General features: G+C 45.5%; 1 protein-coding gene across 1 annotated transcript in view; it reads left to right on the forward strand.

Moving 5' to 3' along the window:
• Positions 1-14,233, forward strand: part of megf10 (multiple EGF-like-domains 10) — a 220,585-nt gene extending 206,352 nt beyond the window's left edge. The window contains 5 exon segments of the mRNA XM_034191821.1: positions 227-314; positions 10,194-10,238; positions 10,315-10,478; positions 10,480-10,522; positions 11,835-14,233. Of these exon segments, the coding sequence (XP_034047712.1) occupies positions 227-314; positions 10,194-10,238; positions 10,315-10,478; positions 10,480-10,522; positions 11,835-11,971 (477 nt within the window). The 3' untranslated portion in view covers positions 11,972-14,233.
• The last annotated feature ends 962 nt before the right edge of the window (positions 14,234-15,195 follow it).

Below are 15,195 nucleotides of genomic sequence, written 5' to 3' on the forward strand. Positions count from 1 at the left end.
CCACCAGGTCTACTTTCATCCAGATGTATGATCAGAATGTGGTGGGTAAACATCGTCAGGTCCAGTGGAGTAAGGTTTTCTGGACTGTGCAGCCTTGACTCAGCCGTGCACTTCATTTCATTCACAAATATTCTGAGTCTTTTTCCACCTTTAAATTACACGTCAGACTGTGAAGCATCTGTGAAGTTTTTTTGCTCATGAATGTTGTTTGAAATTGTGACTTCAGACTAACAACAAGCAGCTCTTTGTCAACATGAACCACCCGGACACTCTGCCCGCTGAATGGAAACAAGGAAATGGATTCGGCGATCTGGGTGAGGACACGTGTGTTCGTTAGACTCAAAAACAAAGAACAAACACACTTAAATAACATCCAGCTCGAGTCTGCGTGTGTGTCCTATTGTCACCAAACTTGGTGTGTGTGTGTGTTTTAGATGTGGTGACTGAAAGGAGCCTATTGAGTTTGAGGTCAAAAGCACACGGCTGTAGTTTGTAAACGCCTTCTGCAGAAATATGTCGCTTGTGGACGGTGAGCATATCAGCGTTTGCCCGGGGTGCCGTGGCCGACGCCTTCAAGTGCCACCTACTGGCACAATGTGGAAAATCTGCACAAACGTTCATCAAAAACAGAGTCACCCCACAGAGCCGAGTGAGGGAAGTCACAGATTAATGACAGAGTGATGGAAAGAACGATATTCGTTCATTCGTTTTCTATGTATACCTGACTACTCCAATTTAGGGTCAAAGGGCGGAGCAGGGAGCGGAGCCTATCCCAGCAGTCACAGGGCGGGAGGCCGGGTACACCCTGGACAGGACGCTAGTTTATCGCAGGGTGAGAAAGATACTGTTGAAAAGATTCTGGCTTGCGTCTCAGTGAACACAGCTGGATTTTTAAGCTGCACGTCTTCAGCGCAAGTGCGAGCACGATGTTAACGTCACCGTGTGCGTACGTCTGTGTAGACAAGATAACATCAAAAACACCAGGACAGATTTCCTTCAAACATGGTGGGAATATTACTTTGATAGATATCTAGAGTTGATTTGATAGTTTTATCAAAGGTCACGATCAAAGGAAATTAGGTAAGAAAAAAAATCCCTTTTGTTTTTTGTATAACCCAACAGCCACAGCATATACACTCAAGAAAAATATAAACGCAACACTTTTGGTTTTGCTCCCATTTTGTATGAGATGAACTCAAAGATCTAAAACTTTTTCCACATACACAATATCACCATTTCCCTCAAATATTGTTCACAAACCAGTCTAAATCTGTGATAGTGAGCACTTCTCCTTTACTGAGATAATCCATCCCACCTCACAGGTGTGCCATATCAAGATGCTGATTAGACACCATGATTAGTGCACAGGTGTGCCTTAGACTGCCCACAATAAAAGGCCACTCTGAAAGGTGCAGTTTTATCACACAGCACAATGCCACAGATGTCGCAAGATTTGAGGGAGCGTGCAATTAACATGTTGACAGCAGGAATGACAACCAGAGCTGTTGCTCGTGTATTGAATGTTCATTTCTCTACCATAAGCCGTCTCCAAAGGCGTTTCAGAGAATGGTGTCTAATCAGCATCTTGATCTAGGCAAACCCACAACTGGAGGCTGGACTACAACGTTTGGCTGAGTCGGATATGAGCCTGATACCCAGGGTAAAGGGCCTTGAGTGGAGTTGGCAGGGGGCAGGGCTGCAGAAGGATACTGCATCGTGCCAGAGAAGCCGTACTGGGCAACACTCGGTTGTGCAGACCATGCAGGGAGTGATGCAGGCCAGTTAAAGTCTCTTTGTTGTTGCCGGGGGGATGTGAATTTGCAGCTATAAATGTAGAACTGGATACTACTGGTGCTGATGGAGATGTAACTGTAGAAGCCACAGAAGAGAAGACATAAACAGGCAGTGCTGCCGTCACTCCTGCTATAGTAGAAGCGGGTACTGTTGGCTGTAAAGTTGAGGGGATAGCCATAGACTGTACTGTGTGAGGAGAGGTTGGCTGTACAGTACTCATGTTATAGTCCGGTGGCAATGGAGATAAAGGAGCGATGACTTCCAAACTGCCCATAGCTGGGTCCCTTATGGGTTGATTACTGTCTTCGTTGAGCAGAGATGAACTGTCATTGAGCAGAGGTAAACTGGTACTCCGGGTCTGAGGGAAGTGCTGCATTTTTGATGGTGCTCTGTTGCGGTTCAGCGATACTTGCAGTGCACTCTGTAACTCCCTCACTTGATTCTGAACCTGAGTTACACAATGTTCCATCCTCCGCCATCTCTCAGTCTCTGATGACCCGTCAATGCCACCTGCTGGATGCATTGGAGTAGATGTTTGATGCATGGGAAAGGTCCTGGCAACCTCAGTGTATACTGGATTTGGCCGTTGTGATGGATAAGTCAGGAGAAAGTCGTCCAGATGTCCTGGGATCCGGTGAACCCTCCTCGGACGGACACTTTGCTCTTCTTCATATCTGGATGTCGCCATTAGGAAAGCTGCAACTAGATCCGGCTCGAAGGACCACTTGATGTGAACATTGTGCATGTGTATTGACTGGCTAGTTACAGCTGGATATTCCTATCCTCTGTCAGAAGGTACAGGAGACTTGAGATGAAGTCTTATCCACAGCCTTTGGGTTCCAGGACTTTATTAGGACATGCAACTAACAAGTGTTTGTGTGTGTGGTTTCTGTAAAACAATAAAAGGAAAAAATAATTACAATTGAATGAATAATCATAATACAATCTAAATCTACATGTCAAACCAGCATGAAAAACACACTCAAATTCAGGCCACTCATAAGTGGTAGAACACCGCCCTCTTCTGGACAAAAAAATGTACTACCCTACTAACAAAGGAATGTAGACATCTTTACTGAGGGCTCCTTATTCTGGTTGAAGACTGTATGGGCGCCGCCATTATGGTCGAACGCCCCACGGCCAAATAAACACCATAACCAAACTAACACCGCACAAACTTAACAACTACATCATGCAGTGCAATATTAAACATAGCACATGTAATGACAATAATATACAGGATACTCACGTTAATATTCACGCACACACGGCACACGTTCGGAGCAACAAACTATCAATCAATTTGCAGGTTCAACAAGGCACAAAAGGTCTGGACAAGCCAGAGGCAAAGTGGGATGTACCATTTTACCATAACCTGGAGGGTGGGCGGAACAGCCCAACTAGTCCAGTCACAGGGGGTTTTATATAGCCGCACCCTAATATGTGTAGCATATTAGTAAACACTAAAACCCTTGTGAACACTATGAACTGTCATCAGACATTGCAGGTAATGCAATAAGTATGGATACTGGGCGTTGGTAAGTGTGCGAACCAATGGTCACTTCCGCTACTCGGACCTGTCCGTCCGGGCTGGGAAACACCTGTGTTACCTTCCCCACAGGCCAAGACGCCCGCGGCAGCTGTGGGTCCACCACCATAACAGCTTGTCCTACTGTCAGAGCGGGTGTAATTTGTGTCCATTTTTGACGGTGTTGAAGTCCAGGTAGGTACCGCCGAGTGAACTGAGACCAGAAATGGTCAGCTATGACCTGGCTGTGGCGCCACTTGCACCGTCCAAGTTATTCTCTTGTGCCGTACACTGCCTGGGGCAGAGAAGCATCTCGCCGCCCCATAAGCAGCATATCTGGGGTAACAGAGTCTACATCCGCAAGGTCAGATGACACATATCCCAGTGGTTTGGAATTGAGCATGCCTTCCACTTCAATAAGAACGGTGAGCAGCAGGTCTTCTGAAACGGATTGTCCTTTGAGTATCACCTGAAGTGCAGATTTCACTGAGCGGATCTCCCGCTCCCAGGCTCCACCAAAATGTGGCGCATGTGGGGGATTGAAGTGAAAGGTGATGCTCTGTTCACTGAGTTTCTCCTGTAACTGTGGCTCCATAGCTTTAAATGCCTCTTGCAGCTCGCGGTCACCTCCTCTGAAGTTGGTGCCCTGGTCACTCAGTATTTCAAAGTGTTTTCCTCTCCGAGCGATGAATCGGCGCAGGGCCATGAGAAAAGAGTCGGTGTCCATACCAGTAAGTAGATCAAGGTGGATGCAGCGGGTGGTGAGACATTTGAAAGTAATGCCCCAACGTTTCTCCTGTCTCCTACCTATCTTTATGGTAAAAGGACCAAAGCAGTCAACCCCAGTGGACCAGAAAGGAGGTTGATGAAGGCGCAGCCTGGAGACAGGAAGGTCAGACATTCTAGGTGATACAGGATTAGCTCTCCACTTTTTACATTCCAAACAGGTGTGTTGGTGCTTCCTCACAGCCTGTCTTCCTCTTATAATCCAGTATGTATGCCACAATTCAACATAGACACGTTCAGGGCCAAGGATGTAGAAGCCGGGAATCATAATCTTTAATGATAAGCTGAGTAGTAGGATGGTTCGGTGACAGCACAATAGGATGTAGGGTATCAATATCTATGTTTTCTGCATGTCGGAGATGACCACCTACCCGAATGAGGTCAAGCTGAGGGTCATATTCAGGTGACAGGTTGTTAAGTCTGCTGTCTGTGCGCACTTCCTTTCCTGAATTCAGTGCATGGACCTCAGCAGGAAAGCTGTCGAGTTGTGCCTGTTTGAGGAGCTGAATTTCTGTCTCCAGGCGCTGGGCTGCGGACATGGGGGAAGCAGCCGCTCCGTGACAGGAGAGGTAGGTGGCTTGCACTAAGTCAGCCCAGGAGTTGTACTCTACAGGATTAGGCTGTATAGGACCAGCGGTGACATGAGCACAAAATACGGATCTTTTCAGCTCCTTGTTATCCACAGGGTCCATACTCACAGTAGGCGGCGTAGGCCAGTACTCTGATGTTTGTCTCAAAAAGACAGGCCCATTCATCCACTGGCTTTGTGCAGATAACTCTTGCAGTCGTTTCCCCCGGGTGATGTCATCAGCGGGGTTGAGGTCAGAGGGTACATATCTCCAGTTAGCAGACTCTGTGAGCTCCTGCAGTTCAGCAATACGGGTGCCTACAAATACTTTGTAGTGGCAGGACTCAGACTGGACCCAGTTTAGTACAGTGGTGGAGTCTGTCCACAAGGTAGTGTCAGTGACAGGTTGTGTGAGCTCTCACTGAGGAGGAGTTTAGACAGCTGTGCTCCGGCCAATGCAGCACATAGCTCTAAACGGGGAACTGACAGTTGTTTTCGGGGAGCTACACGTGATCTAGCCATGGCAAAAACAGTATGTACCTCGTGTTGTGGGGACCCATATCTCAGGTATGCCACTGCTCCATACACTCGCTCTGATGCATCACAGAAAATGTGCAACTGGACAGTTCCATCTCGTATCTGTGGAATGGTGTAACAGCGCGGCATGCAAATAGTAGGCAAATACTGCAGTTCACTCACCCATGCTTGCCATTGCTGGAGCAGCTCACCTTCAATAGGCTCGTCCCATTGTCTCTCTCTCTGCCACAACAGCTGCACAATAAGTTTAGCCCTTGTAGTAAAGGGGATAATGAAGCCCAGTGGGTCATATTGTGAAGCAAGTATACTGTAGATGTTTCTCATAGTTGGTTCATGAGGAGATACTGGTCGACATCTGTAGCTGATCTGGTCCGTGGAACAATGCCAGGCTAGGCCTAGTGTTGGTTCTTGTGGGTCTGGTTGATGTGCGGTTAACCACAGCTCACAAGTAGGTGATCTTGCTACTGTGGGGAGATGAGCTATGGCCTCTGGATAGTTACTGGCCCACCATCTGATCTCAAAACCACCTGTAGATAAGAGCTCCCTGATGTTATCAACCAGTGGCCGTGCCTGTGAGGAAGAAGGCAGAGACTGCAGACATTTATCGACATAAAATGAGTGCAGAACTGAATCTAGAACTTGTTCATTCCCTTCCTTGTAGTCCTGTACATGACGCTGAAGAGCATATGTGGCACAGCATGGGCTGCATGTGGTCCCAAAAGGCAGAACGCACCACTCATAAATGTCGGGGCTACGCTCTCTCTCCATATCTATCCCTACAAATCCGAGCAGTGGTCTGTCCTGGGGCAGGAGCCACACCTGGTGGAACATACTACGTATGTCCCCGCTCACAGCAAAGGGGTGTTCTCTAAATCTCAACAGGACACCTATGAGTGAGGGACCAAGTGTTGGGCCTGGTAACAGCTGGTTGTTAAGGCAGTCATTTTTGTAGTGGAATGAACAGTTGAAAACTATCCTGGGCTTGTTATTGTGATGTACAATATGATGGGGAATGAACCAGGATTCATCTGTGCTGTTTGCCTCTTCAGGAGTGATTTTCCTTGTATATCCTTCCTTTTCCAGTTTTCGTATTTCTGCATTGTACACAGCAGCTAAATCACAGTCTTTAGCCAGACGCCTCTCTGTAGACCGCAGGAGAGCCATAACTGCTTCAGGGCCAGCCTGTAGTTTGGAAGCAGTTTTACGCCGGAGTAGAGGGGTTGCATAGTGGGATACTCCATCAATCTGTACTCGTTCAGTAGCGCTCTGCAGTAACTCTAGTGCCTCTTTATCCTGCTTGGACCGAGTTGCCTCCTTTTCAGACTGAAAGGGAAGCACATCCAACTGCCATAGCTTCTCTACATTGTGCCTTAAAACTTGAGAAGGAGATGGAATTAGGGATGTATGCAGACATGATGTGTCAGTAGGCTGGTGCAAGAAGGTCGCAGGCCCCTGGATAGCCCAGCCAAGCTTTGTGTGCACAGCCACAGTGCTGCCTATAGGACCAGCTCTCACCGGTGACAGAGGTGTGATGAGCTGTGCATTGTCTGAGCCTATAAGGAGCATAGGCTGCACATCTTTAAATGCTTCAAAGGGAATGTCTGTCAGGTGTGAATATTTTGACGGAGTATATCCATTGGGCAGATTGTTTAGCCAGGTCAAGCTCTTTTGCAGTGAATGCGTTGCAAACTATGATATTTGGTTTGGGGAGATTCGGATGCACTCACATCAAAGGAAGCACTCGCTCCCCATACCTGGGATACTCCTGCCTTATGGTGCGCAGTTTGAGGGAATCCTCTGTGGTGTTTAATTTCAGATAGTGAACTGCAGCGGATAGTACTATAGTCCTTTCCGATCCGTCATCTAGAATTGCGTGTGTAGACAGAGATTGGCCATTGCTGTGTAGGGTAACCGGTACTACTTTGAGCATGACAATGCCTGAGTGTGTAGACTGATCCCAGTACACCTACTGGAGTTGTACTCAATGTTAGGACATCCTATTGGCGCTGGAGGCTGCTTCATGGAGAATCTGCAGGTGTTGCTCTCCACAGGTACCACATGGTTTTTTCAGATTACAGCAGTCAGGTTGATGGCCCCGTCCACATCGCCAGCATTTCTTGTTGTCGTTAATCCAGGTAACAATTTGGGCAGTGCCAGTTTACTGAAATCTGGGCAGGAACTCAAATAGTGCTCTGTACTACTGCAGAAGAGGCAATAGGGCTTAAATTTCTCTCTTGTCTTGCCTTTAGATCTATCTTTATTCTCCGTAGAGACGGAGGCGCCGTTGAGAGGAAGTGATGTAGCCTTATCGGTGCCATAGTAAATGGATGATGGAGGTTTGTGTTGTTTAAATGGTTTATCCCCGCGGTCTGGGCGTAGCTTTTCAGGTATATAGCTCTCAGTTGCTCTTCTGGATATTTGAATAGCCTGTGACTTCCTCTCTAACCATTGTGCAAAGTCAGGGAGAGTATATGTTGTAACAGAGTCACTTTGCAGAATACCCTTTGCGAGGCAATATTCAGCAAAACTGTCCTGATATGAGAGGGGAAGTTTACTCAGAAGCCTGTCCACATGAGAACCACAGTCGAGTTCACGCCTAGCTGCTCCTTCCATAGAGTTTAGCAATCCCACTAGGCTACTAACTGAGAGTGCAAAGTCCTCAAACCCCTGTGTATCTCCAGCTTTCACTGTAGGGGCCCTCAGAATGTTGTTAATTTCACCTTGGACTAACTGCCGTGGCTGCCCATAACGTTGCTGTAGAGCCTGCATTGCTCTAGTGAAAGGCATAGGGTCATAAATATACCTTTTTGCTATTTGAAATGCAGCTGGGAATTTCAGATGGTCCAGCAGTACTTGGAATTTATAATCCTCAGACAGATGTGTGTGTGGTCCCAGCACTCCGTCTAGTCCTTTCTTTAACAAGAGAAAATCACTCTCCTTTCCTGTAGTGAAACTGATCAGCTTGGGTTTGGGGATGCCATAGGAGGAAGATATAGCCATTTCCATCAAGTTTGGTCTTTGAGGTGCACCATACTGCATGCTAACAGGAGACTGTGGGGCTGGAATGGGGTTGCGACACGCATTAGGCAAACCCACAACTGGAGGCTGGACTACAACGTTTGGCTGAGTCGGATATGAGCCTGATACCCAGGGTTAAGGGCCTTGAGTGGAGTTGGCAGGGGGCAGGGCTGCAGAAGGATACTGCATCGTGCCAGAGAAGCCGTACTGGGCAACACTCGGTTGTGCAGACCATGCAGGGAGTGATGCAGGCCAGTTAAAGTCTCTTTGTTGTTGCCAGGGGGGATGTGGATTTGCAGCTATAAATGTAGAACTGGATACTACTGGTGCTGATGGAGATGTAACTGTAGAAGCCACAGAAGAGAAGACATAAACAGGCAGTGCTGCCGTCACTCCTGCTATAGTAGAAGCGGGTACTGTTGGCTGTAAAGTTGAGGGGATAGCCATAGACTGTACTGTGTGAGGAGAGGTTGGCTGTACAGTACTCATGTTATAGTCCGGTGGCAATGGAGATAAAGGAGCGATGACCTCCAAACTGCCCTAGCTGGGTCCCTTATGGGTGATTACTGTCTTCGTTGAGCAGAGATGAACTGTCATTGAGCAGAGGTAAACTGGTACTCCGGTCTGAGGGAAGTGCTGCATTTTGATGGTGCTCTGTTGAGGTTCAGCGATACTTGCAGTGCACTCTGTAACTCCCTCACTTGATTCTGAACCTGAGTTACACAATGTTCCATCCTCCGCCATCTCTCAGTCTCTGATGACCCATCAATGCCACCTGCTGGATGCATTGGAGTAGATGTTTGATGCATGGGAAAGGTCCTGGCAACCTCAGTGTATACTGGATTTGGCCGTTGTGATGGATAAGTCAGGAGAAAGTCATCCAGATGTCCTGGGATCCGGTGAACCCTCCTCGGACGGACACTTTGCTCTTCTTCATATCTGGATGTCGCCATTAGGAAAGCTGCAACTAGATCTGGCTCGAAGGACCACTTGATGTGAACGTTGTGCGTGTGTATTGACTGGCTAGTTACAGCTAGCCAGTCAATTCCTATCCTCTGTCAGAAGGTACAGGAGACTTGAGATGAAGTCTTATCCACAGCCTTTGGGTTCCAGGACTTTATTAGGACATGCAAGTGTTTGTGTGTGTGGTTTCTGTAAAACAATAAAAGGAAAAAATAATTACAATTGAATGAATAATCATAATACAATCTAAATCTACATGTCAAACCAGCATGAAAAACACACTCAAATTCAGGCCACTCATAAGTGGTAGAATACCGCCCTCTTCTGGACATAAAATGTATTTCCCTACTAACAAAGGAATGTAGACATCTTTACTGAGGGCTCCTTATTCTGGTTGAAGACTGTATGGGCGCCGCCATTATGGTCGCACGCCCCACGGCCAAATAAACACCATAACCAAACTAACACCGCGCAAACTTAACAACTACATCATGCAGTGCAATATTAAACATAGCACATGTAATGACAATAATATACAGGATACTCACGTTAATATTCACGCACACACGGCACACATTCGGAGCAACAAACTATCAACCAATTTGCAGGTTCAACAAGGCACAAAAGGTCTGGACAAGCCAGAGGCAAAGTGGGATGTACCATTTTACCATAACCTGGAGGGTGGGCGGAAACAGCCCAACTAGTCCAGTCACAGGGGTTTATACAATTACATTGTGGACTCCCGAGGCATTCCAAATCATTATAGAAACTTTGCATAATTTATTACCAGCCTTGCAAAATGTCAGATACCTGTTTTATAAACACTACCCAATTAAGAACCCATAGATCCCCACAGACAACGCACAAGTGTGTATTTACTTCTGCATTTCTATGGTGGGGTGTAGAGTGCATGGGTGGTGTGTGTGTGTGTGGGGGGGGGGGGGTCAGCCCTCCGAGGCCTTTCACAAACTTGCCTGTTCTTGTTTCTGGCTCCATCAGGAGCCTACGGGGTCGACAGGAGGCACACAGAGAAGTCTTTACGAGGTACGACCTTAAACTCACCACATGAACGCAGTAGGGTTCAGGGCTCTGGTCTTTCAGCTTCTTTCTATCTCCTCAGATCTGGTGAAGGACACACCCTATCACGCCAGCACCTCTTCTCTCAGCAGCTCCGAGAACCCGTACGCCACCATAAAGGACCCCCCACTGCTCAACGTCAAAAACACAGAATGTGGCTACATGGAGATGAAATCACCGGCCAGACGGGACTCACCGTACGCAGAGAATCAGCAACAGCAGCCCCACCAATAAGAACATCTATGAAGTTGGTGAGGAGAGACAGAAATATCCTCATTTTGTGTTTATTGATTTGGAGAAGGTTCATGAGAAGTTGCTACATCAAGATGATAATGTTGAAGCCATTCACCGAGGCGTTCCCAGGGCACTGTGGAGATCTAATCTCTCCACCTAGTCCTGGGTCTTCCCCGGGTCTCCTCCCATATGGACGTGCCTGGAACACCTCCCTAGGGAGGCTCTCAGGGGGGCATCCTTACCAGATGCCTGAACTACCTCAGCTGGCATCTTTTAACACAAAGGAGCACCAGCTCTACTCCGAGGTCCCCACAGATGACTGAGCTTCTCACCCTATCTCTAAGAGAGACACCAGCCACCCTCCTGAGAAAACGCATTTCAGCCGCTTGTACCCCCAATCTAGTTCTTTCGGTCATGACCCAACCCTCATGACCACAGGTGAGAGTAGGAATGAAAATTGGCCAATTGATCGAGAGCTTCGCCTTTTGGCTCAGCTCCCTCAGTGAATGCAACACTACCCCTGCTGCTCCGATTCTCCAGCCAATCTCATGCTCCACTGTCCTCACTTGTGAAAAAGACCCCGAGGTTGTTGAACTCCTTCACTTGAGGCGAGACCTCATTCCCTACCTGGAGTAGGCAATCCATCGGTTTCCTGGTGAGAACCATGGCCTGAGATGTAGAGGTGCTGATCCTCATTCCAGCTGCTTCACACTCAGCTGTGAACTGATCCAATGAGTGTTGGAGGTCACAGGCAGATGAAGCCAACAAGATCACATCATCTGCAAAAAGCATGAGACCCTGAACCCACCAAACTGGAAACCCTCCTCCCCCTGACCTTGATATCCTGTCCATGAATATCACAAACAGGATTGGCGACAGGTATAGATCAAACTTTGTCAGTTGATAACGGATACCATCCTACATAATGCTGTCAAATATGAAATAATTTTTTTATATATATTTTTGACAGTTATGGTTTATTGAAAATTCATTCAGTGTTTAAGATAGGGATTTTTCCAATTTTCCAAGATTTTTCCTGACTTTGACCTATGGCCTTGGAAATTAAATGTAAGAACTGGCTGAAAGTGATAATTTGTATGAATAATAATCCTTATAGTTAGTTTTTCCATTTACCTTTGGACTCTGAGAATAGAGGGATTATGTTAAAAAAAAATCTGGTGGGAAAGAAGACGACAGGATCGTCATGTGGCGGAAGATCAATAAGACCGGCAACGATGTATTGGGCTGAGATACAAGCAGTGAAGGGAGCGCCAGAAGACAGTGTGATGTCTGTGATATATGACTCGTGTCCTTCCTGTTTTCTTTCAGAGCCCACTGTGAGCCCCGCCCACCCTGCAAATGCCACCGACCCGTATGACCTACCGAAAAACAGCCACATCCCGTGTCACTACGACCTCCTGCCGGCCAGAGACAGTCCCACGTCAGAGCACCATGAGCTGGACTGACTCAAGAGTGCACGTGCATTCTCCTCGTGCACCATGAACAATGTGGCTGTGTGAGGGCGGAGCTTATTTTTGAGTGTTCAAAGTATGACAAAGGCTTCATGGCTCATTGCACACGTCTGGAACTTGTTAGCATGTAGCATTGTGCAGCAATCAAAGGTCTGTTTTTGTAACAGTATTAGTCTACAGTTTGCCTCAGTCAGAGTGTGGAGGCGGCAGGTGTTTGGTGACGAGCCACTGCTGGCGCTGGACGAGCTCGTGATGATCACACATCATACAGCGGTTGATGGATTAGTGCTCAAGTTAACCAAAGGTACATGTGCCATTAAAAAATCATTTAAATTCAGATCAATGTCATCTGTCAAAATGTGACACTTGCGTCACGGCACAGTGGATTCGACTCGCTCTGTGTGCGCAGAGTTCACGGATCACGTGCACTTTTCATTGTGACTGTGCTGACTTCATTGCTAGGACTGCAGGTGGCGCTGTCGTACAAAGCCCGTCTTTTAAAAAAAAGCCACAAAAAGAAGAAGAAACCTGCAGTTGCTCAGTTTTTTTCTTTTTTCTTGAGGCACTTTCTCAAACTGTTTCAAACAACAAGAAAAGTATTTTTCCTGTGCACTAGCTGGAGAATTTTTTACTTCATTCTCTATTTTTTGAGTTTGTCAGTCTGTGCACGTTTGTATCACTCCAGAGTCCGGCCGTATTCGACCGCCAGCACACCGTGTAAATATATGCCCAAAAATACTCCAAAACTAATTCCAATCTGCGTCTTTTTGGAATTTTTGAATCACTGTGAAAAATTTAACTTGTTTTGCATTTTAAAGAACCGTTCAGAACATCGGTTACAGTTCCTACTTCAGATCCTGATAGTTCCTGGTTTTGAAGAGTACGAGCAACTTGAGGAACAGATGATTTTTTAATTTTTTTTAAAGCTCCACCAATTTCTGTGACTGTGGTGCAACATTGTGTGTGTGTGTGTGTGTGTGTATGGTGCATGTGAACACATGACAGCTCCTGATTGGCTAAAGCGTGTGCCCGGTGGGTGACTTTATAAACAGTAGTAAAATCATAATGTTAAGGCTCAAATTTAAGGTCCTTCAAGGAACCAGAATTTAGGCTTTGACACAAACATGATAACATCTTGCAGGGTGTTCTTGATCTACTTCACTCTTTCATCCGCCCTCCGCGTTCTGCTCCCGAGTTGATCTGCGCCCAACAGTTTGGTCACATTTTTACATTCAAGAGTATGTTTTTTGATCAATGTGATTACACGTCCTGAAAACACGTCAGCAGAACCCCCCCCCTCCCCCCCAACTCCTAAAAGAACTGAAAACTATATATATATATATATATATTTTTTTTTAAATGTGAATAATTTTTTTTCCTCTTAAGACCAAAACAGTATTTTCAGACCAACCAACTTTCAAAAAAAATTACAATTATTCAGATCGTCGTCTGGTGTTTTGGACTCGATACATTCCTCCTTTAACCGTTTTAATTTTCAGACTAGCTGTAAATGAAATCCAAAAAACTGACTGATTAAAAGGTGATGTGCAAACTGGAGCTGCGAAGCTGTTGATTGTAGCCACTAGATGGCAGCAACAGCAGGATTTTCCTCCAGGGTGTGCGTGTGCACGAGCTCCAGTGCCGCCTATGAAGAGTCCCATTTACTCTGTGTGATGATGTAACGTCACGTCATAAAGCTGTTGCTGCAGCAGCTAAACTTTAAAGGACTGGAATCGGGAAAGCTTAAGCTGGACTTTAGCTTTTTTTTTTTTTTTTTTTTTAAGGACCGACAATCAATGAAACATCACGTGCAGATTGCTCACGTTTTTTCTCCTTTCCTGCCCTTTATTTAGATTTTTTTTTTTCCCTCCTTGTATTCTATTTGTTTTGAGCTACTTTGAGCTGGTTTTCTGTCAGAGATTTAATAACAGGACCAGGCTCGGTCATTAATGTTTTTATTTAAGCTTGAAAAACGGTTTGTCGTGGAAACGAAGAAATATGAACTTTGTACTCTGAAGACATTTATTCTGTAACTTCTAATCTGCCAGAGATCTTTGTATTTAAATGAGCACTAAATACATCTGAGCTTCTGGAGTTTAGTCGTTTTTGTTTGTACATTTCTACATATTTACACAGACTGCAGTTATTCTCGTCCCAAATGAAGGCAGTTTTATCACTTCCACTGATATACTTTTGTTTTAAAGTTTTTTCATTAGTGTTTGCAGTCGTTTTGCAATAAAGTGAGAAATTTAAAAACTTCTTTCATCTGAATGCTGTTGCCATTTTCTCTTCATACATCCAAAAAAAAAAAAAAAAAAAAAAAATTACCAAATACTCTATCACATTTTTAAAGTTTTAATACACTGACTGGGATGATTTTTTTTGTTTGTTTTTCTGCCTGTACAGTTTAACACCAACATTTAAATGCAGCCCCATATTCATATTTTTAGACCTACACAGCCCCGTCACCCCTAAATCATTCCATAACCTTTGACCCTGAGTAAAAATTTAAGTTTCCACCCTGTGTACAACACTATCATGTTCAGTCTAATGTTTCAGTGAATTCAGCATGAAGTGTGTGGCTTTATTTTGTGGGTGGTGTGTAAAGGTGTTTGCGACACAGCTAACACGTCAACGCAGTGAAGTTCACGTCCACACTACAAAAAGTCTTCATATATTCACGTCACTATGATAAAACTAGCTTGAGTTAGCATATAAGCTAACAGTCATGCATGTTTCAGACACACAGCGTTTCACAACTTACCGAGTCTGCAGAAAACGCTGACAGAAATACAAGTGATTTCTGTAGCTGTTTTACTCACGTTCCTATTTTTACGTGCTCACTATCAACCCGCTGGCTGTACTTTAAAATGCTGAACGCGTTTAAGTGTACATTTCAGCGGGTATTTAAGGAAATGTTTCAGTTGCGCACACAGCAGCTGAACAAGGAAGCGAATAATCTATCCTATGAGGTAATCAATCCTTGAACAAAGTATCTTGAAGAGTTTTGATCCAAATTGGACCAAACCATGAAACGACTGAAGGTTAGCCTCTGGAAAAGTGATGTGGTTTGGATAAAAATCAGGTCACTGGTTGAAGTCAAAACTCTTCTACACAGGGGACATTTAATGACTACAAGGATCTGGTTGCTTTTAAACATGAATATCAAGTGGTGTATCCACTTGATGTTGGTCACATGATCTTGAAATGTCCCAAAC

The sequence above is a fragment of the Thalassophryne amazonica genome, chromosome 17 (assembly GCF_902500255.1).
Source record: "Thalassophryne amazonica chromosome 17, fThaAma1.1, whole genome shotgun sequence".
Lineage (NCBI taxonomy): Eukaryota > Metazoa > Chordata > Actinopteri > Batrachoidiformes > Batrachoididae > Thalassophryne > Thalassophryne amazonica.